The 24,932-nt window shown below is 36.9% G+C and overlaps 1 protein-coding gene across 1 annotated transcript; it reads right to left on the bottom strand.

Annotated features, from left to right (window-relative positions):
* Positions 1-2,267: 2,267 nt before the first annotated feature.
* On the bottom strand, positions 2,268-23,473 carry LOC121383983 (gamma-aminobutyric acid type B receptor subunit 1-like). Its single transcript, XM_041514117.1, has 18 exons — positions 22,914-23,473; positions 22,361-22,495; positions 21,813-21,983; positions 21,244-21,345; positions 20,901-20,966; positions 20,092-20,283; positions 16,334-16,479; positions 15,668-15,773; positions 14,961-15,024; positions 13,249-13,326; positions 12,257-12,407; positions 10,732-10,864; positions 9,680-9,787; positions 7,352-7,556; positions 6,153-6,280; positions 5,066-5,194; positions 3,554-3,694; positions 2,268-2,952 (listed from the first exon to the last, which is right to left on the bottom strand). Exons 1-18 carry the CDS (start codon positions 23,142-23,144, stop codon positions 2,656-2,658), a joined length of 2,583 nt encoding a protein of 860 aa, XP_041370051.1. The 5' UTR covers positions 23,145-23,473; the 3' UTR covers positions 2,268-2,655.
* Between the last annotated feature and the right edge of the window lie 1,459 nt (positions 23,474-24,932).

The following is a 24,932-nucleotide window of genomic DNA, read 5'->3' as shown; positions in this document are numbered from 1 at the left end:
TTTTTGTTTCATTATGACTTTAAAATCGCAGTTCACAGATAGGTCTGTAAATCGGATTTAACCGAAAAGTACACAGAAGTGAGTTGTTAGGAAAGTACCGGTAATATTTCAAAGGGAGGCCACTCGGATTAATTTCAGGTCGCATTTTAGTCTGCCTACTGTCACTCGCATTAATTTAGGGATGCGTTTATTTCAGGATCTACAGTATATATTTTTTGTTCTGAAATTTTTTTATAATTAGTATCAATGCATGAAATAACGTGACACTTCTAGCAATTTTTTTCATCCAAATTATTCTTCCCATGTTTCAAAAACAAGCGTTCTTCAAACTTACCAACTGTAATGTCACAACCATCCCATACAAGACTACTAAACTCGGTTGAATTTAAGGTCTTTTTTTATTCTGGGTGTGCCAACTGGGAGAGCTAGATTGATTTCAACTTATTTTCGTGCTTATATCCAATTACGGTTCAAGCACGCTGTCCTGGGCACACACCTCAGCTATCTGGGCTGTCTGTCCAGGACAGAGGGATAGTTGTTAGTGGTCAGTGAGAGAAGAGGGTGTAGTGGCTTTACACCTACCCATTGAGCCCTTAAAAACTTGCTCTGGGTTGGAGCCGGTACCGGGCTGTGAACCCTGTACCTACCAGCATGTAAAGAAAGAAATGTTTTATTTAACGACACACTCAACACATTTTAATTACGGTTATAAGGACCACACAAATATTGAGAGAGGAAACCCGCTGCCACCACTTCATGGGCTACTCTTTCCGATTAGCAGACAGGACAGCACATAGCTGTGACGAGAAATGGGCCAATGGGCCCACCGATGGGGATCGATCCCAGACCGACTGCGCATTGAGCGAGCGCTGTACCACTGAGTTACGTCCCGCCCCTCTACCAGCATGTAGTCCGATGGCTTAACCACTGTGCCACCAAGGCCGGTGGAGAGCTAGAAGCTTAAGTACTACTTCAGTACCCCAGTGAGGCAGCTGAGGGGTTTTCTGTTGTCTTCTATATCCACGTAAAGCACTGGAACTAATGATGTGTCGCGTCATCCTCTTACAAATGTATATAACGAGATCAACATTGAACATCACTTTTTCTCACCCGAGCATGCATCAGAATATGTACTCAAGTAGGGTGTACAATTTGATCTCAACATCACTATCACATATCTGAATATAAACAATTATAATACTGTGAATATAAAATGGGCAAAAATACATAATAAAATAATTATCAGTTTAACATAGAACACTACCATACAAAACACGAATAATCTTGATGTCATGTGATTTCTACAACTTCCTATAATATTGGTAATGTCTGTGCAGAAGATTGTATTCAGGACCAAACAATTTATATAAACATTTTTTTACAACAACAAACAGCAGATGTGAAAACAAATTGTACCCTATATGGTACAGGTACAAAACTGAAACATGTAACAAATGTCACTATGGCAACATAACAAAATGAAGCAATGTCTTTGTTTTGTGTAAAGTACAAAAAACTATTGCTATAAATTAAAGCCTCCAGGAGTAATTAAAGCCTATCTGGGCAAAATGAAATTATAACTAGATGTTTCCAAACGTAATTTGGTGTCGAGCCCTGAAACTTCAACCACACAATGATTAAAATAATACATATTTTTCTCTACTACAAGGAAGCAGCTGATCAAATGTTTTTTTTTATATATACAGACTTTTTACCATCAACTCATCTCTCACCCTCACTCTTGAAAAAACAATACCAAGGTGAAACAACAAGCTATGATATAACAGTCCCTGTGTTCACCATTAATCTGATAAAAAATCCCAACATTCTGAATACAATTTCCATTCTGCCTAAGTATCTCGGATTGAGATGGCATATGTAAATGATGTTATGCTCCAGGAATAAACTTTTCCAGCTCTAATGTAATTCATTGTTGTTGAAAATACTGGGTCATGATTATTTGTTCAATTCGAACAATTTAGGTTAAGTTTATTTTTTGGATATATAATGTGAGGCATATTATATACTCTTCAAAATAAGTAGGGGAACCTGAAATATTAATGTTAATATCAACTATTAGACCGAACATAGGTTTTGACCACAGACATCCTAGTAAAGAACGTTCAGGTCTGTTTATCAACACACCGAAATACATTCCATAGTTTGCACGTGCATCACGCAGTTGCCTCGTATATGTGCGTGGGGTGTCATTCTCGATTTTGACAATTTCCAGGAAGGTTGATTAATCACTGTGGAACATTATTTCTGTCAATCTTTTTCATTCTGTTGATCATACAGTTGTTATTGTTTTGTTTTTAGTCATTTTTATTGTTTGAATTTGCGAATTACTGATAAAAAAACATCAACTTTCAAATTTCACTTCTGACCTCAATCATCCTTCAAAATCTTTGGTGATCGAAATTTACTGTAATACTGAACTACTGGTTGCAATGTTTGCCCAATTAATTCACTATTATTATTATATAACCATTCCCCACAGCTAGTATACCTTACAATTTTGGCAATTGTAAATTCTTATTAGAGTTCTACTACTTTTTTGGAAGAGTACATTTGCAGGTAAATTAGAAATATACTCTGACACATGTACCCTCAGTGGGTATGAAAGATCAAGCCCAGCAATCATAGTGAAAACCGTTAGCAGAAAGGCTCCGAGTCCGAAGCTGATGTCTTTGAGCTCTTGGCAAAGGATCCACTTGCCAATCCTGAGTCGGAATTCGGGTCGACCAATATGCCGCCATCTTCTGGCTTATTTATGTGGAAGTGGGATACTCCATCGGTAGATGGTGGGTCATCCTCCTCCATTTCTACCTCACCAGTGTCCACGATCACCTTATTAGGGGCCACGACGGGGCTAACTCCCTGGGTCAGCTGGGCTCGTTGTTGAGTTTTCTCCTGAACACGGAGATTGAGTTCGCGGACTCGGTCTTCCATCTACAAATTGTAATGTTATTTTTAAAAATTTTAAATATAGATATTTCATATAAATGTTTGATAAAAGGATGAAGAATGCTTTTGTTTTTTTCAAAACTGAAACACACTTTTATTGGGTAAAGTCTAAGGACATTACACTGGCTTTTTTGTTGGTAACTTATTAATACTCTCAGACCACACAAGTGTGTGCCCAGGACAGCATGCATAAACCTTAAATAATATAATACAGTTGAAAATAAAATACTGTCATAATAACATGCTCGCTACATAAACCACAATCCAACTTGGTTATCTCTTCTTGTTATCTAGTCACCTACATGTAGCCCAAAAGGTAAATATTAACTAAAACAAATCTACAAAGTTCAGGATCATTATGTCTGTTGCAGTCTTCATCTACTATTAACACCAAACATGTAAGATAACACTTGGAAGTATGTGTGTTAAAATAATAATAGAAGAAAGTTATTTTGATCCAAGCTTAATTTAACAAGCCTACAAACTTTATCAGGTCAAGACCAAAACCAAAAAAACAGCAAGTAACTTTTATTTTTTTCAAAGTGTCAGTGATATATATATAAAAAAAATTTGTCCACCAAAACACCTCTGCAATTTGTTTTTTCAGTTGCTCGTTTTCTCCCAGAAGCCTCTGGTGCCGCTCCTCTTCCTCTCGACTGACAAGCGAGTCAGTCAGTGACCGCACCTCCTGTCCATTTCTCTGGGGATTCCGCGCAATTTCAATCATCTGACAGAACAGAAAATGTTAAAATTGGTTTTGTTTAACGACACATCTAGAGTACATTGATTTATTGATCATCAGCTACTGGATGTCAAACATATGGTAATTCTGACATATAGTCTTAGAGAGGAAACCCGCTACCTTTTTCCCAAAACTGCAAAGTATCTTTTATATGCACTTTCACATAGGCAGAACAGCACATACCATGGCCTTTGATATACCAGTCATGGGGCAGTGGTTGTAACGGGGAACAAATCCAATCGGAGAATGTGTCCACTGAGAAAGGAAGGAAATGTTTTATTTAACGACGCACTCAACACATTTTATTTACGGTTATATGACGTCAGACATATGGTTAAGGACCACACAGATATTGAGAGGAAACCCGCTGTCGCCACTTCATGGGCTACTCTTTCCGATTAGCATCAATGGATCCTTTATATGCACCATCCCACAGACAGGGTAGTACATACCACGGTCTTTGATATACCAGTCATGGTGCACTGGCTGGAACGAGAAATAGCCCAATGGGCTCACTGACAGGGATTGATTCCAGACCGACCTCGCATCGAGCGAGCACTTTACCATTGGGCTACGTCTCGCCCCATGTCTACTGAGAAGGTTCAATCTTATGATCCAGACACGTCAAGTGAGGGCCCTACCAACTAAGCTAAATCCGCAACAATATTTTACAAACTATTCATTAGATGGGATTCATTTAGAGCAGGGGCGGATTGTAGCCCAGTGGTAAAGCATTCACTTGATGTGCAATCGGTCTAGGATCAATCCCTGTATGTGAACCCATTGGGCTATTTCTCATTCCAGTCAGTGCTCCAAAACAAGAGTAACAAAGGCTGTGGTATGTACTATCCTGTCTGTGGGATGGTGCATATAAAAGATTCCTTGCTGTTAATCGAAAAGAGTAGCCCATGAAGTGGCGAAAGCAGGTTTCCTCTCTCAATATCTGTGTGGTCCTTAATCCGTAACCATATGTCTAATGCCATATAACTTTAAATAAAATGTATTGAGTGCGTCGTTAAATAAAACATTTCCTTCCTTCATTTAGAGCAGTGTTCTGTTGGTGTGTTGACAAACAGAAATATGGTAACTTTGAGAAAAATGTCAAGAAATCATAATATTTTTTTTAATAGAATACAAAGATTATCAAAATATTAAATATTTAAGGAAATCATTTTATTAGATTTGTATCTTGAAGATGTTAGTTTCTGTAAGCATATAATTTCTTCACTGAAAAAAATTAAATAATGTAATAGCATTTTTGCTAGTACATACTTGTGAAAAGCTTTTCTGCCAAGTGATAAAAACAGATTCTTTTCGAAATCAGACAAGGTGAAAAATGACGTCTGTGTGTGATACCTTTGGTGCGAAAATAAGACCCATTGACAGAAAGCTGCACAGGACGATGGCCAAACTGCAGAACGCGAATGTGGCATCCTCCTGGTGACTGATGATCAGACTGATGGGAGCCGTGATCACACAGAGAACCTGCAACAACAAACAGTGGTTAAACAGCAAGCTGGAAAACAAACAGTGGTTAAACAGCATACTGGAATAACAAACAGTGGTTAACCAGCACGCTGGAACAACAGACAGTGGTTAACCAGCATGCTGGAACAACAGAAAGTGGTTAACCAGAACACTGTATCAACAGACAGTGGTTAACCAGAACACTGTAACAACAGACAGTGGTTAACTAGCACGCTGGAACAACAGACAGTGGTTAACCAGCACGCTGGAACAACAGACAGTGGTTAACCAGAACGCTGTAACAACAGACAGTGGTTAACCAGCATGCTGGAACAACAAACACTGGTTAACCAGCACATCAGAACAACAGACAGTGGTTAACAAGCACACTGGAACAGACAGTGGTTAACCAGCACACTGGAACAACAAACACTGGTTAACAAGCACAATGGAACAACCAAACACTGGTTACACAGCACAATGGAACAACAAACAGTGGTTAACCGGCACCCTGGAACCAAACACGGTCACATTTCCTACTTATTATGTGCAATACGGTTCTTAAAATGTTTCAAGACATTCTATTTTTTAATTTAAGATTTTATTTTTATCTTTTGCTGTTTTTATGATTACTGTGTTCAGGTTTTCAAAGACAATAATTAAAAATACAAAGACAATATAAATAATTTTAAAAAAATAATTCATTTTCACTCCCATCACACTTCTATTGAACACACCAATGACCAAGATACTTTTCCACTCTGTTATACCGGTAGTATCACAAGATGTTTGAAATATGGTCTGTCTAACAAATAAAGTTGATAGAATTAAACACAGAATCTTTAGTCATGGACTACCATAACTACATTCTTTTCAAGAATAGGTTTTTTAAATTTGAAACAAACAATTTTGGTGTAGGAGTTGGGGGAGGGAGGTGCCAGTCTCATGTAGGTAAGTATAAAGAGGCAGTACTCACAACAACATTGTAGATGCTCATACCAACGAATCGTGAGTCATTCACTTGTTTCAGTTTTACACTTCTCGTCTCGTATGCCAAAAAGATGCCAAAGATCAGTAAGATGCCCTTGTAGCCAAACAACACACCTGTAAATAAAACAATGCACCTGTAAAACCTGTAAATAAACCAAGACACGTTTAAATAAAACCACACCTGTAAATAAAACAACACACCTGTAAAAAACCAACACACGTTTAAATAAAACCACACCTGTAAACACAATAACACACCTGTAAAACCTGTAAATAATACAACACACCTTTAAATAAAACACACCTGTAAAACCTGTAAATAAAGCAACACACCTTTAAATTAAAAAAACACACCTATAAAAATAAAAAAACCCCTGTAAAACCTGTAAATAAAATGACACACCTTTAAATAAAACAACACACCTGTAAAACCTGTAAATAAAACGACACACCTTTAAATAAAACAACACACCTGTAAATACAACATACCTGTAAATAGAGGGAGAGAGAGAAATGTGTTACTTAATGATGCACTAAACACATTTTAATAATGCTTAGGCTATATGGCATCGGACATTTTGTTAAGGACCAGAGAGATAATTAGAAGAAACCTGCTGTTGCCACTCAAAGGGCTACTCTTTTTTATTAGCTACAAAGTATCTTTTATATGCATCATCCCACATACAGTACAGAACATACCACCCAATGGGCCCACCAAAGAGGATCGATCCTAAACCCAGTGGCATAGCCAGGGGGACAACACCATGCCCCCCCCCCCCCCCCCCCCCCCCATCAAACTTTACAACAAAAAAAATGTATTAAATTTGATAAAATACAGTGTGGGTTGGCCAAATATAAAATCATGGCTATGCCAGTGCCTAGACCGACTGTACATTAGCAAAGCACTATACCACTGAGCGACATCCCACCCAATCTGTAAATAAGACAACACATTAGACAACAGGCCCATAGCCCCACCAATGACTTTTTTTTTCTCAATATGCCCCCGGACCCACCTAAGTAACTTGTGTGTGAGGCATAAGCCTGAACGACCCCCCCCCCCCCCCCCCCCCCCCCCCCCCTCAAAATCCTGGCTACGGGCCTGGACAACTTGTTAACACATGGTAGCAGCACTAGGCGTAACAGTTATTTCTGCATATGTTTTTAAAGCCAAATGATAATTACCGAGCCAGACAGTGAGGTTTTCCGAGTCGCACTGTTCGAGTTGCGGTTTGTACTGGATGTCCTCATCGGTGTCCGTCGGGTCCTCCAGGCTGAAGTAGTCGAGCTTGCGCTGTAGAGGATCAAGAATCTGCCAGGCAGTGAGGACCCCGACGTCCAGCAGCAGGAGAATCACCAACACGATGTACAGTTCCCAGCTCTCCACAGCCTGCCAAAACACACACACGTTATACATTAACTTTTATATCTGGGCTGGAAATCGGTGAACTGTAAAAAAAAGAGGAAATCTAGAGGGGTCCCGGAAATTCTTGAAATCCTAGGTTAAAATATGTGCCATCTGACACATTTTGGAGGAAAAGACGATTAAAATGCGAGGAAATGCAATGTACCACGAGAGTAAAACAGCTGATCCGAGGAGAATTCCCACCCCTGTTATATAGAGAATAGAGTGGCCGTTAGATACTGTTTATCTTACAATGAGTTGTTTTAAAAATGTGTTTAACGAGTGAAAGCGAGTTGGATATGTTTTTAAACAACGAGTTGTAAGATAAATGGTATCTAAAGGACATGAATGTAGTGTTCTATTGCTTACGTATCCTCAAAAACCGATGGAGCATTATCAAAGCACTATACCACTGAGCTACATCCAGCCCAACTTGTAAATAAGACAACACATTAGACAACTTGTTGACACATGGTAGCAGCACTAGGCCTAACAGTTATTTCTGCATATGTTTTTAAAGCCAAACTATAATTACCGAGTCAGGTTTTAAGCACATTTTAACATCTTTCTCTACAAAAAGTTATTTAATCCTTGTAGCTAACTTACGTGACACAGACAAATGATTTTCAGGTTAACTATAAGTCACAGTGTAATCGCTTTTGATTTTAAAACGTTTTTGTTTTTTTCACTGGATATATGGCATTAGTGACCTGGTCATCACCTAGGAGCAGCCAGTCGTATGTCTTGAAATTGTTAACAAACATACATGTGTTAACAAGTATGTGTTATAAAAAATAACGAAGGACGTTCTCACCAACGGGTGTGTAAGAAAGTAAAATTATTAAATATGAGCTATATGGTTTAAATTGATTTTACTGTATGCTTTGTATTCCTACTTTTGCTTTTGCTTAACCACTGTAAAACGTCTTACAAAATACCTATACTAAATGTTTCAAACTTTATATTAGAAAACAAGGATGAAACTGTTATTCATTACATAATATCATTTGTTGATTTTCGGTACATCATTACACAGCTGCAGTTGGAGAAAATCATCAAAAATTACATTACTATTTTTGGGCCATTTTTCTTTTTAGCCCCAAAAAAGCTATTTTATTTATGATTTTCAATAATTTTTAGAAAGTTGGAAATAGCTTCTAATAATAATAATAATGTCATTTTCTGATATTTGACTACAACTCAGCAAAACAATTTGTTTTGTCTGGTTCTAACTTTATTATCAGGTAAACCTTTAATATATTGATGCTAATGATACAAGCATGAATCTAGACCTTGCGCATCAATTGTTTTCAGAACGGTATACTTGTTCTGTCAAACCCGATGCCATTAATGTTACATAATTGTTAAACATCTCAATAACTTCCCAGACCTAGACTATAGGTAGTACTAAACCAAATAACTTCTGGCTGGGTCAAAGTTCAAGGTGCACCCAACTTTTGATAGAGAAGTGAACACCACAAGTCCTGTGATTGGTGATAAATGTCAGTGTGTTGGTTGTAAAAAATAATAGTTTGATCTGGGTAAAAAAAATGCAATTTTATTTCATCTAGTACCAATGTGTCAAGTAGCCTTGTGCTTAAAACATGTATGAGGTACCTGTAAAAAAACAGTACTCCAATTTTGTGCGGAACTAGGGTAGTCATAGACGCTACCCGTTATTGCAGAAACGAACAGCTTGACCCCCAATTTTTTCTGGTTCACTTTAAGTGTGAGGGGTGGTAGTATTTATATCCGTGGTGTTTATGTTGATTGATATGCTGCAGGTAGGAGTTTTAGCCACATATGTTACTATTGTCGTCTATGGGATTTGATTTGGTAGTACCTTAACATTCCATAGATCTTTATTGTGAAAAAAAGCTTTAGCTCTGAATATTAATACTTGACCTATTACTGATGAAAAAAACAAAGAAGCAAGGAACACATAGTATTGTATGATAAAATTTAATTCACTAATAGCAAAGTAATTTGCCTACTTTGAACGTTTACTTTTATTTTGTGATTTCTTATTTCCTTCTGCAAGTATATTTAGCACAATCATGATACCGGGTATCTAGACCTACTTTAAATAATAACCGAACAGAACTGACCTTCCTGTCCTTCTTCCGTGTGGTCGTCAGCTGATGTACTGTCCAGATCTTGGAGAACATGCTCCCGTACCCGAGGGTGAATCCAATGGACAGCAGCCAGGCTCGGACCTGATCAACGAACACAAACATGGATTAATCCAAACAAGCAGTTATAGAGTGAAGCTATTTAACTTGTCTGACACCACACCTCACTGTTTAAGTTATCACCCTCGCTCCCCATCACTCCTCTCAGACTAGTTCAAGGAAGTGCCAGATTTATAAGGAGGCAAAGGGGCAATATTTCCCGGGGCTCTCCTGCCAGAGGGGCCCCCCTCAAAGAAAGGACTTCCTTTTTAAAAAAATTTAATAATTATAAAATTAGTTCATTTTTTAATTTGTTATATAATTCAATTTCTATGTTGAGGGGCCCCCGAACCTGAAGTGCCCCGGCTCCCCCCCCCCCCCCCCCCCCCATTGGTCTAAATCCGGCCCTGGTTCAATTCAAGGAGAGCAATTTTTATCTCCCTCTGATTATATGAATTTAAAAAATAATACAACAAAAGGATTAAATATCAATACTCAATATGGTAATATTAAATATTAATTACTTCCCTAAAAATGTTACGGTAAGGTCTGTGAAACACAAGTATTCACATGTATAAACTAGGTTAGTGTGAAACACTGAAACGATGTGGTATCTGAACACATACTCGACAATAATCAATACATACCCCATGAATGCCGTATTGCGATATTGCCGATCCACAGACTATGACCATAATATTATTCATTACTTTAGAAGTGCCATTTTTATCCAGCTGGAGAAGACCTAATATTACTCTGCCCCGATTCTTTTCATACTGTTATTTTAGCTTAGGTGTGGCCCTACAACTTGAAAATACTATTATTGAAAAGTACATTTTTATTTTTATTTTTGTTTCAAGTTCAGTCAAGAATGAACAAAATTTCTAATGAATTAAAGAAAGAGGTGTGTACTTTTCAGAAAAATACAAGAAAAAAGATGTATTTTAAATGCAGAGAATCTATGATGAGATATAAACTGCTTAAATTACCTGGCAAACAATTGGATAAGTGGTGTGAGAGACAAATTTCCCATCCAGCCCTAGCAGGAATATACACATGAGACAGAGCATACAGCCGCACACAGTCAGACTGTTGATGTTGGGCTGGGACAGGGCTACACAGCTGCAAAACACAAGTTTAACATGTCAAACACATACAGCCGCACACAGTCAGACTGTTGATGTTGGGCTGGGACAGGGCTACACAGCTGCAAAACACAAGTTTAACATGTCAAACACATACAGCCGCACACAGATTGTTGATGTTGGGCTGGGACAGGGCTACACAGCTGCAAAACACAGGTTTAACATCTCAAAAACATACAGCCGCACACAGACTATTGATATTGGGCTGGGACAGGACTACACAGCTGCAAAACACAAGTTTAACATCTCAAAAACATACAGCCGCACACAGACTATTGATATTGGGCTGGGACAGGGTTACACAGCTGCAAAACACAAGTTTAACATGTCAAAAACAAACAGCCGCACACAATCAGACTGTTGATGTTGGGCTGGGACAGGGCTACACAGCTGCAAAACACAAGTTTTAACATCTCAAAAACATACAGCTACACACAGTGAGACTGTTGATGTTGGGCTGGGACAAGGCTACACAGCTGCAAAACACAAGTTTAACCAGTGTCCGAAATAAGCACTTGCTGTTTGTCCTGACATGTGAAAATCTGCTAGGACAAACAAGATGGACCTCAGTGGTTGTCCAGTGGACAAGTAAAAATGTATGATGTTTCATTTTGTGCAACCAAACAAATTGTCGTTGCATTTAAATAAAAGTAACAACTCATTTGGACAAGTGAAAATATTGGTGGACAAGCAGATTTCTAGATGTAATTGTCCGGTTGACTAGTAACAAATTCTACTTATTTCTATCACCGTTAACATCTCAAAAACATAGCTGTACTAGCAACAGCACTTGACATAAGAATTTCAAGATGGTGCCATAAATTATTAAGAATGTATTAATACACGTTCATCTTGGTTCATCTTGGTTGACAATCGACTAAAAAAGTGGAATTAAATAACAATTGCTTTTTATTTTGGGGACACTACACTATCAACAACATAAAAAAAAAGAGAGAGATTAAAAAAAAAAAAAAATCCACATATAACATAAATTGTATGATAAATGCATAGGTTATTTATCAAATATATTCCTTCATTTATGATATAACACTGGCGTAGGAAGCGGGGAAGTAGCAGCAGCGATGGTTTTTATATATTTATACATGCATTTATATATATATATATATATATATATATATATATATATATATATATATATGCCTCCCACACACATCTTTTGGCACCTTCCTACGCCTGTGTATACAATCAACACTGCCTATAAAGTTGGCCTTGAGGCCTAGCCTTAATAAACAGGTAACCTTAATATGTAGGTCAAGTAACTGTATACATGTGACTGTTGTACAGCTTTACCCTTCTTAACAGGGTTGATTATTCACACTAAAATGTCTATGGAATGTATATCACCAACCGCCTCTGTCTGTTAAGATAGTTGAAGATGAGACAGATTACTCCAGCGACTATTCCCAAAGCAGCAAGACCACACATAGCAAAATAGAGCAGCTTCGAGACGACTCGCAGGTGGTCAATAACACGCGTCCGATCAGGTGGCGGCTTACCTCCTGGAAAAAACCCAGAGTATCTACTGAATATAAACAGAACTTACTCATAAGAATAAATTCATGTGGAACAGAAATACTAACCCTAATTCACACACATATAATATTTGTTTTCAGATTTTTTTATCTTAGAAAGAGTTTCTTTTTTGTTTTATTTCCTCCTCTTGGTTTGAATATAAATATTTTACAGATAATTTCTAAGAAAATGACCATGACAAAAAATATGTTGTGGATGAAAATAGTCTCCATGGCATTTTTGTAGTTAATGTGTAAGAAAGGAGTTTATTTTGTCAGCATTACATTTCATGTGAACTTATTTTCGTGCTTATATCCAACTAAGGTTCAAGCATGCTGTCCTTGGCACACACCTCAGCTATCTAGGCTGTCTGTCCAGGAGAGTGGGTTAGTTGTTAGTGGTTAGTGAAAGAGAAGAGGGTGTAGTGGCCTTACACCTACCCATTGATCCCTTAAGAACTCGCTCCAGGTTGAAGCCGGTACCGGGCTGTGAACCCTGTACTACCAGCCTGTAGTCCGATGGCTTAACCACTGCGCCACCGAGCTGGTTCAGTATTACAACCAAAAAATTTAATTAAGAACAGTGACACAGAAAATCAAAAGTTCCATGGCAAAATAAATGCTCAAAATAAACCCATCCCCCTTCCACCAAACTGTTTCTTATGGTTCACATTTTCAATCTATTTCAAAACTTCATTATGATTAAATTTATCTGATTATTTTCAACTCTTCCCAAAAGTCCTGACTAGAAGTATACTGACTGATTTTCAGGTTTTCCTGAGACAATAGAGACCATTCCATTTTGACACTATTTATTTTTAATACTTACCAATCCATTTTTCTTTTCCAAACCAAGTCAGGTTATCAGCCATTGCATCATAGTATCCCAGCTTGTGGTATGTCCCATCTGTAAAGGTATGTTGCCATTAGAATATGTACAGTATTCTCTACATTAAAAAAACAAGTCAGAATTACAATCAACAGGTGCTACAGAACAGGAGGCGATGCTCCCCTACCCCAACTGTGCTCAGGCGGCTATAATTTGTTTGTTTGTTTTTATTTAACGACGCCACTAGAGCACATTGATTTTTTATCTTATCATCGGCTATTGGACGTCAAACATATGGTCATTCTGACACTGTTTTTTTTTAGAGGAAACCCGCTGTCGCCACATAGGCTACTCTTTTTACGACAGACAGCAAGGGATCTTTTATTTGCGCTTCCCACAGGCAGGATAGCACAAACCATGGCCTTTGTTGAACCAGTTATGGATCACTGGTCGGTGCAAGTGGTTTACACCTACCCATTGAGCCTTGCGGAGCACTCACTCAGGGTTTGGAGTCGGTATCTCGATTAAAAATCCCATGCCTCGACTGAGATCCGAACCCAGTACCTACCAGCCTGTAGACCGATGGCCTGCCACGACGCCACCGAGGCCGGTCAGGCGGCTATAAATGCTCAGACGGCTATAAATGCTCTGAAGCTATAAATGCTATATTTTAACACCTGATATTCACAAATATTTCTGGGAGCGTGCCTTTCAACCCCTCTAACAGTTAAAGTTTGTTTTGTTTAACGACACCACTAGAGCACATTGATTAATTAATCATCGACTATTGGATGTCAGTTGTGGTGCACTTTCAGTTGAATGGATCCACTGAGGTGGTTCGATCCTAACTGAGCTAAATCCCGTCCCCTCCCTCTAACGGGTTCAGGCCTTCAAATACATGTATTTTCATCTGCCAGACCAATGGTTCCTCCAGTGATCAAATTCATCTCGATTTTAAGACTGTCTCTTCATAGTTAAATTGGTTACATTAAAATTAAATTAAACTTTTGAAAACTTGATTAGATTTCAGGTGCATTTTCAAGAATTTTAGTGTGTTTAGTGTTAGATTGTGGTGAGCGAAGTTTATCGGGGGGGGGGGGGGGGGGGGGGGGGGGGGGGGGGGGGGGGGGGGGTTCAAGACATATCCCCCAGTAAATGGATTGAAAAAATAAATTTGCTTGAGCATAGGGGTGGGGTGGGGTGTTCGACCCCCGAAACCCACTGCTGGATTTATATTTCATATATCTCGGATACGACACCATTACAACAAACATATCACTGTTGTTAAAGTAACTATTATTGTCATACTGTGAAACAAATGAAATTTAAAATTTCTGGTAACTGATTCAGCCAATAGAAGATGGCGTTCATGTGACTGGATATAAAGTTTGTTTTGTTTAACGACACTACTAGAGCACATTGATTTATTCATTATCAGCTATTGGATGTCATATACACGGTCATTTTGACAGTCATAGAGAGGAAACCCGCTAAAATAAATTCATTAGTAGCAAAGGATTTTTTAAATGCACCATCCCACAGACAGGATAGCACATACCATGACCTTTCATATACCAGTTGTGGTGCACTGGTTTGGACGAGAAATAACCTAATGGGCCCACCTACAGGGATCGATCCTAGACCGACTGCGCATCAAGCGAAGCTTTACCACTAGGCTACGTTCTGCCCCGTGACTGGATATTGTAACTTACTTATGAACTGTTCCACTTGAGTCCAAGCAATACGATCACCTTGTGAGGAAAATGCAACGTTGCCCTGCAGATAGATATGCAATATATTGAAACTGCTCAAATAAAATACAAATTGTTACGATACATTTCTTTTCACTCAACTGTTCACTCAATAGATTCCATGTACATATGAATATAGTTATTTATTATATAACATTTAGTGAAATATCTTCAAATATCAGTGAAATAAAAGTGTTATCAGTTTTTATAAATTTCACTATTTCACTCTAAAATGTGTTATCATCACTGTAAAAAGTGTTATCTTCACTGTAAGAAAGCCAGAACTATTTTGCTGCTGGCATTTTAAAAATAAAGGATAATTGCCCAAATTTATATAATAAATAGAAAATTTCATGTTTTTTGTCAAATATGATTTATATCTCAAGTGCGACTCGTGAGATATGATTGCAAACTTCACTCGATGAGATATAAATCATATTTGACAAAAAACATGAAATATTTTCTATATATTTACCCAAGAACTGTATACTTTAGCAGATAAAACTAGTATTATGACATTTGAATTTACTTGTAATCTCCTTATTTTTTCTTGTACCTACATACATAACAGAGAACATGAACAAAACGCACAACTGTAACTATCTGAACTGCTTATTAAAATAAATTGCTAAATTTATTCAGTAAAAAAAAGTTTTGAAATATCTTACAGAAACCCCCAAAAACTTTGTTATATTCATGGCAGAATATATTTCAGATGTGATGTCCTTGTTGTAATAGTCAAAATCTTCTAACCGTACACCTTTCTCAGCCAGCCTGAGAAAAAAAAAAAAAAAAAAAAATGTATGTACATGATGGGCATTCAAAACATCCATAACTCAAGCTATTTTTTACTATAGCCGTGTCTCATTTTTCATCTGCATTTTTCAATATGGTCATCTTGTCTTTCAGTGCATTGCTCCAAATTCACTATTCTCCATTGCAATAAAATCTTTTATCGTGGAATCCCCAAAATATCTTCAACTGCAGCTATGGAGTCCATTTCCTCCCTTATGACTCTGCATTCAGTTAAGGGCAGAAATATAAATCTTATGGTGCAGAGTCCACTGAATAAGGAGGGTGGAAAAAACCTGAAGCTACAAACAGAATTATGATTGTAGATGGTTCTGAAGAATATTAAGAAAAGCCGATCATTACTATAGAAATATTCAACAAAAATACTATAAAGACAATGACAGAAATGTTGAAACTACAGTTGATAATGACTATAGACATCAACCTGATCCAGGCTGTACAATCCTCTGTAATTCAAATAACCTTTCCTGCTTTTGAAACATAAGTGAGAAAGTTAACAAAAAAAACAAAAAATACCCCACCTGGTTGCTGTTCTGTTGAGAGCAAGGGCCAGTGCCCAGACAGCATCGTACGCCAGGGGAGCTTCTGGATAGCCACCGATCTTGTTGGTTTCTTCTTTTGTCACATTCAGCATTTTGTTCAGTCTTGCAGTGAACTGTTTGGCAGTCTGCAAGTTAAATAGTTTTAAGAAAAAGTTGTTTCTTTTTAAAAATGGAATAAATCTAATATATGTGAGGACCATACAGATGAATAAGAAACCCAGCTGTTAGAAATATGCTGTTTATTATAATGAAACTATACATGACAATTATCATGACTGAAACATTGCTAAAAATATAGCTTCAAACTGACAAACTGAATTTTTTTTTTAAAAGAACTTTAAAATTATATACATAAGAAAGAATGACTTGATTTTGAAAGGACATACCAGCAAGAACCTAAAGTTATCAGACATAAAAATACACAGGACAAATACAATACATAAATTATAATGAAAATTGATCACTATCAAACATTTTACTCAGTGTTCTTGCTCGGTTTAAGCAGGGCGGCCTGCCCTGCTATTGCATTTCTCCGCCCTCTTTTTACGTTCTGTCACCCTCCTTTATTTTTCTGCGCCCCTCTTTATTTTCCCGCACCCTACTATATTTTACAGCACCTATCTCAGCTATTTCCAAATGCACACTTTTTTCCACACACAAAAAAACTGATCTGTCTGCACACTGGACATCAAAGGAAACAAGCTACGTTGTGTATACGAAAAAGTAACTGACGAAAAGCTTCAGTAGCTTACAACAGTTACTGTAACATAACATTACAGTATTTTTAACATCCTCTATTTTATCCCATACCTGATCCATTTGTATGTTTGATACACACAATAAAAGTTTTATTTGAGCAATGAAAACATTTAATTTTTTATGAATTCAGCAATCTCCGACTATAAAACTACTAATTTGGCGCCAAATCTGTCACGTGATCAGAACAGTCAGAATGAACTTTCCACTAATTATCGTCTGATATTTTTTCCTCAATTGCAGATTTAATTGGTTATAACTGATGATTTTTACTTTCTGTCATTTCTGTCATTCTGTTTATTCAGCAATACTTTATAAAATATTATAAACTTTTCATTTTTGGGGGATATCACCGCTTATAAAAACAATGGAAGTGGTAGTGTTTATCATTAAAATCATTTATCTTGGGTGCCAACTAATATATACACTATCTTTACAAAAAGGAAACTACTTTTTATCAGCTGGCAATATCAAAGCGATCGATTCATTAAAATAATATTAAAATTTTAATCGGTTCAGCAAAACTGGAACTGCCCGTGAATGTCAGACCGACAACATCTTCAGTTCAATTAAAAGATGAGTCGGCTTGTATTTTGTATCAACTTTTTTGTATCAAATACTGAGGCAAAATAAGGAGTATGTCTTTCCAGAAAATCGACCAACACACAAATTTTTTTTTAATATTTTTTTTGAAGGGCGTGGTGCCACATGGCCGCCCTCCTTTAATTTTCACCCAGCAAGAACACTGTTACTTATCAAATACTGTAGTTGCCATAAGTATAACTACCATATCTAGTATGTTCATAAGATTCAGCTATGACATGAAAATATGACAATAATCTTAGGTCATAACATCACCCATACAGAAAATAGCCTCTGCTACAGGTTACATTAATGCTCCATCGAATGAGAAACAAAATGCAAATATATATACACAGTCAAATCCACTTAATTGCATAGCCCCAGTGCGTGTCAAATTTATGCTAATAACCGGTATAACGGATTATCCGATAGAGCCCCACTTCCAGATTATAACCAACAGTAAACTTTACAAATGCCTTGTGGACAGTCTATCTTATTCTTGACTGCAGAACATTGTCTGAATGCTGATACATGTATGCATTTCATTTGTTTATACATATATTTTAAAATAATAATAAATAAAATAACAGTATAAATGTTGTAAGATCAAATATTTTTAATTTTGCATTGCCATTGCAGTTTGTTGCACACAGCTTTTCCAGTTCACACCTATTGTTCTGAGGGGTGTTGAGTAGTGAAACCGTGTTACTTGGCAGAGCACAATGTCCACATGCGGGCGAAATAAACATAGCTTAAATTAGCAACTGTTAATAATCAACCGATTTCTGCTAGTATAATAATGTTACAGTATATTTTGTTAGAGATGCTATTGTGCATTGAACGAAATATAAGAAGTACAGTGTTTATTTTGCTTATTTCATTAATTAATTAGAAAATTAAAAATATTTAATAATGAATAAAATTATTAACACGATGTAAGCCAGGCCTGTGTCCACCCCTCCTCCCCCCCTGTAGGAACCAGGGGAGAAGCCTGTGCCTGCTCCCCTCCCCCAAAAATGTATGTGGGTTTTTTCTATTCCATATACAAATTAAAATCTGGCTTATCCCCCCCCCCCCCCAACTAGACTGCCTTCCCTACTCCAGATGTCTTATTCTAGAAACAAAGACCCAATATGAATGTTGTAAAAATTATTTATTTGGCTTTGAGTTAAACATATTTTGTTCTGCTATGTTTACTGAAGGGTCAAACCTCTTGAAAGAAAACTACAAAGGATTCAACTCAAATGTAATAACATGAAATCAAAGTCCCCCCACCCCCCATGCAGTGTAACAGATTATAACATTGTAACACTTGTCAATTTCACTCTGGCTGGTAGTTTCTTTGATGAAGCCTTCCCAAGTCAAAAACAAAAATGATGTTTATTTCTTTCATGGAGCAAGCCAATTGCTATCACATAGACTGTTGAGTGGCTGTAACAATGAATTAATTGACAACTAGTAATACGCTGAGAAGGCGTGAACGATTGGATTAGTTCATAGTTGTGAACATTTTACCTCAGACATGGTAAGTGTCTCAAACAATGCCAGTGATGCAGTTAGCTGCAGTTTTTATAAGTTTTTTTAATTATTGTTTTAACATAAATAAATAGCAGTGATAATTAATGTTAACTTAAAATACGGTGGTTCAAATGGGACATACAAATTACAGTAAAAACTAATCCTATTTAATTAACTTTATTAAATTTATTCTAGGACACAATTGCCTTGGCCAAGTCTATCTTTCAGTGGTGTCAAAGGCTTTAAGGACTATTCCACTACTGCAGGGAAGTTTGTTTTCTATCAACGGAGTTCCGTTGTCAGTATTGTTTTTAGTAATTTTGTAACAAAGGACCAATTACATCTGAAATTCTGAAATGATGCAATAATGGTCCCAGGATTACTGCAATAAACACTTGAACACATTGCTATAAGCACTACAATGAGTCTTCTTGCGTGAGATGTCAACATTGTACATCGCCTGTTTTAGTAACAGCTTTTACTTTTTTCTTCTTTTAATATTAGTTTTTAATCAACATGGAACATTCTGCTTTATTCTCTGTGCAATTACAATTGTTTCTGGTAAAATATTAAAGGTTTGTGAAACATTATATGATGGAATTTTCTAGATTTTTTTGGTTTTGTATGCAATTAACCGATGTTTGTCTTTATAAAGCTATTCAAATATGCAACATAATTTGTATTGATTTAATGCTAAATGGTTCTGTGCAGCCGAATTATATGCAAATAGCCGATTTATGCTATAAACCGATATGCAATAAAGTGGATTCGACTGTATATATATATATACATACACACACACACACACATATATATATATATTCTTCTAAACAAAGCACGTCATTCAAAATCTAATCGTAAAAATCAAAGAAGAGCTTTACCATGCCGACGTCGGTAACTGTGGGCTCCTGGTGCAGAATGACAGCCTCCGTTGTGAAGTGTCCCTCGAGGGCCTCCTCCATCTGCTCCACCGTGCAGTCAATGCTGTCATCAGGAACCTTGTACCAGTTGTCAGGATACCAGCCAATGATAAACCAGACATACTTCTTTCCATACAACTTCTCTTTATAAACCTGGTGAGAAAGTGCATGTTGATTCAAATAACTGACATAATGAATCTTAATATAAGAGATATATTTAAAACAAAAAACATTAAAGGTCTATATAATACAAACAACAAACCATTTGGTGGATAATATAGGCTGTCTCTAAACTGTGTTTCATTTAACATGAATTATATTGAAATAATATTAAGATAACTTTACTAAGTCATGGTAGTAAAATATAAATTTTACACTTAAAAAAAGAAAAGAACAATTTTTATCACCCTTCCTCCCCCACCAAGTGTTTACCACCCCAGCCTTTTAAACACATGGTCCATTTTAATTACATTTGAATCAATGAGTATTAAAACATTGATGTGTAAAATTTGTTTTATATTCTCTTTCGTCAAATTTTCTTTACCTGACAGAACACCCTTCTCGCCATATCTTCATAGAACACACCAACAATAATACGAACACTTAAAAAAAGAAAAGAACAATTTTTATCACCCTTCCTCCCCCACCAAGTGTTTACCACCCCAGCCTTTTAAACACATGGTCCATTTTAATTACATTTGAATCAATGTTTATTAAAACATTGATGTGTAAAATTTGTTTTATATTCTCTTTGGTCAAATTTTCTTTACCTGACAGAACACTCTTCTCGCCATATCTTCATAGAACACACCAACAATAATACGAGCATCTTGCTTCTGAAAATCAAATAACATAAACAAGTAAATACAAGATCTAAGTAAAAAGTAACAAACTGCTAGAATAAAACTCTATTATGAGGTAACCCTGACATTGTCACTGACCTGGGGATAATAAAGTTTAAACAAAATAAAATTGTATTGTGAGGTATATGTTACTAATTATTTGAAATAGTAATACAAATAAATGTAATGGTTTTGGGCTTTCAAAAAGTGTTGAGGAAATGTACTAATGTTTTGTGAAATAAAATAAATATGTTGCAAACATCAAAATTACCTTCAGAGTTCTGACAGCATTTGCTGGGTCTCGTAAGAAACTTTGCCGAATCGCAATCTCAATCCCTGCAGACTTCACTCGGGTTTCAAGATCTTCAATTGTCTGTAAAGAGAAAATCAAAGTATTGAAAGGATTATTTTGACACACATTTTATATCACAGCAATTGCAACCCCTGAATTTTTCATTCTCCACAGTACTTTTTTTTTACTGTGGACAATATTTGAATTTTTTTTACGGAATATTTTTTTGCCGTGGAAATTTTCTTACTTGCAGGAGTTGCTGACCAATCAAATTTAAGGGTAAGTATGAGCAAACATATTTAGCATGGCTGCTTTAACAATAAGACTGCACTGATTTATGATAATTAGAAGTGCTTAATCCAGCTTATTTCTTAATGAATGCTATAGAACTGATACACAATAACAATGATTAGATGAATATAATTGCTTTTTTTTAACATAACTAGTTCAATAAGAGGAGAAGTATAATATAAAGATAAAAATAATAACTTTAGAATTTTTACAAGTAAATACATGTATTTAACACAGAGGCCATCTACAAAACATACAGATGAAAAGAGTTCTTCAGTTTCATGTATGGTTGCAATCCGAGCCCAGTGGAATCGCTTTAAGACTTTAACCCTTGTTGGGTTGTGAAGTGTTGCAGATGGGTGAGTCCTGAAGAACGTAGGAAACCTCTCCCTGTTGGACAGTGCTGGTGAGCTGGATCCATAAGCCAACTGAAATAAGAAGTAAAATGGAAAAATATTATTAGTTATTTGGCAAAATTTGTAGTCAAATTGAATCTGAATAATAAAAAAAAAATCAACATCAAAAAGGGGGTGGGGGACTCATTAAATGAGCTAAATGTAAGAAGCTATTTACTTACAGAAAGATGAAATTAAACATTTATTTATGTTATCCAGAGGCAAAGACACAGAGGGCAACCGGGGATCTTTTATATATTTTCTCCACTTATTCACATTACGATTTGATGTACCAATCATGGTGCACTGATTATGATGGGGGTGGGGTGGATTTGAATTCAATGATACCCGGTAAGTGCTCTACAGTGATAAAAAAACCAAAAAAAAACAAGACACAACTAATGGCTCACCACAACCAGGTTCCACATCTTGGCAGCTTGAGCAACGAATGTAGAAACAATGCTGCATCCAGACAGCAACATGATTTTGGTTGGTGGTTCGTACAACAGCTGGTATAACACCTTGGTGCCGAGACCAGGCATACACTGAAAATATATAAAATAAAAATGATATAACACTTTTTAATGGTTTAAAATATAAAATAGGAATCTAGCTAAAATTGTCGGTATAATATCCGCCCGGTCCCCTCCATTATTATTTTGGGTTAGGGGTTAGGGTTAGGGTTAGGGTTAGGGTTGGGGTTGGGGTTGGGGTTGGGGTTGGGGTTGGGGTTAAGGTTAGGGTTAGGGTTAGGGGAGGGGGGGGGGGGACCGGGCGGATATTTTTCCAAATTGTCTAAATGTAAAGATTTTATTTTTTCTCCTCTTTTTTTTTTTTTTTGGGGGGGGGGGGGGGGGGGGTTAGGTTGATATTTAAAAAATAAAAATTAAAAGTGTCGTTTTGTTATATCATAGATTATGGAATTCAAGTAATGTTCATACAATGGAAGTACAGTATACTAACCTGGCTGTCATTATACTCCATTTCTAAGTGATAGTCGGGCAAAATATCAGTCCTGTTGTTCACATCCTCCAGTGCCATTAATACAGCTGGCAGACATGCCTGTCCTCCTGCCCAACTACCAGACATTGGAAAAATACCTCCAACTGTCAACGTTTTGTTCTTTATACTTATGACTAGCTGGGTTAATAACGCAAAACCAACACATCCATAGAATATTTTAGTTAAAGCCATTCTGCATTTGACAGTAGCAGTGATTGCTTTAAAGTAAACAACAGTTTACGGTCAATGCACTCTACAAATTAGTATGCAAAGGAAACCTTACAAAATCACCTGAATCTTGTATTTTGTTAAAAGAATACCGTAGTGAAAACAGATTCAACCACAACCGGTAGCAAAACGGCGATGGATCACTACGGGTCTGTATATCGGTGCTGTTGTAACACCACACTATCGCTGAACATGATTACAGAACGTATCACGTAATGCGCTATGGCTGATGTTCAACATAATAAATGTAAATGGGGAACTTGTTATGCTCATATTGATTATTGGTTTCCGTATTGCCGCCATATGCATAGAACGTCATCACTTGGGGTGTTCTTCGGTCTTTTAAAACCGGCCAAATAAAAGCTATGGACAGTTTCTATTTGTGAAACACGGACACTTGTTCTAACATTAAGTTTTTAGTTTGTTTTGTTTTAACGACACCACTAGAGCACATTGATTTATCAATCATCAGCTTACGTATGTCAAACATTTGGTAATTTTGACACATAGTCTTAGAGAGGAAACCCTCTAAATTTTGTCATCACTATAGCAAGTAGTCTACAGACAGCTCATCACATGCATACCATGGCCTTTGATGTACCAGTCGTGGTGCTCTGGCTGAAGTGAAAAATAGTACAATGGGCCCACCGACAAGGATCGATCCCAGACCGAACGTGCATCAAGCGAGTGCTCTACCATAGGGCTACGTTCCGCCCCCCAAAATAAACAAATAGACATGGTCAGGTCAGGTCAGGTCATAGTGTTTTACGTGCACATTCAGAACAAGCTGTTGTAGCACACGCCTGTCGTGGGCACAAAAGCCGGCTCCTCCGTCCATGACAGGAAAGGTGGGGGGGGGGGAGGGGAGAGGAGGGACCCGCCTGCACTGGCAGGTGCAAGGGAACACCAGTATCCCGATCAAATCGGTAGCAGGCGGGTGGGGGTGGTGGTGGTGCTATGGAATTTTGAATGGAGTGGTTAATGCCAAAGAGAAAAGGGTGCGTAATTTTGATTGTGGACATTTGGCGCAATTGTGAACGGTCGGTCGAAAGGTAAATGGCCGAGCTAATGTAGGTTTTGATATTAGTGAATCGAGAGTAGCTCGTTAATAGACATGGTCTTAATATGGAGATTTATATTGTATCATCAGTTATGATATGCTTAGCAGTTTTAAGGTCACATAAAAAAAAATTGGTGAGCATTCCCTCCCGCCAACCCAACAAAGTTGAACATAAGATTTAAAACAAAAATATTCTTATCGTTTTCTTTATGTACATAATTAATTATGACTAGCTTTTTCAAATTCCAACGTCGCTGTTCATTGTACATAATACTAAACATAGCATTTTCTATCAACTTAGACATTTCAAAACTACTGTAGTAACTTACAGCATGGAATAACGAAGGAAATTTCAAGTGGTTAAAAATAAACATAACAATAATATATATAGTATGTGTGGGGAAAAAGGACAGTAGTCAATTCATTTTAAATAGCTTAGTATCACTATTAATATCGTTGTTGTGGTTGTTGTTATGTGACCTACAATATTAAATGTCACGTTTTTATACAGATCATCAGTGTGTGTGTGTGTGTGGGGGGGGGGGGGGGGGACAAAAGGAAAGTTTTAACCAATATTTTAATAAAATAATGAAACAGAGCAAAAGTGTAACATTGGACAACGTGATTATTTCTTGGATATCTATTTATAAGCCAGCAGACAATAACATGCATAATTATAAGTCATGAATACT

The sequence above is a fragment of the Gigantopelta aegis genome, chromosome 10 (genome assembly GCF_016097555.1).
Source record: "Gigantopelta aegis isolate Gae_Host chromosome 10, Gae_host_genome, whole genome shotgun sequence".
Classification (NCBI taxonomy): domain Eukaryota; kingdom Metazoa; phylum Mollusca; class Gastropoda; order Neomphalida; family Peltospiridae; genus Gigantopelta; species Gigantopelta aegis.
Note: the sequence above shows the minus strand (reverse complement) of the source record. Positions and strands in the feature narration are given on the sequence as shown.

Coding starts and splice junctions, on each gene's coding strand:
- LOC121383983 (XM_041514117.1), bottom strand. CDS start 23,144: ATGGCTTTAACTAAAATATTCTATGGATGTGTTGGTTTTGCGTTATTA. Junction 13,327..14,960: donor TCAAGTGGAACAGTTCATAA/GTAAGTTACAAT, acceptor ATACCTTTACAG/ATGGGACATACCACAAGCTG. Junction 12,408..13,248: donor TGGAAAAGAAAAATGGATTG/GTAAGTATTAAA, acceptor GGTTTTTTCCAG/GAGGTAAGCCGCCACCTGAT.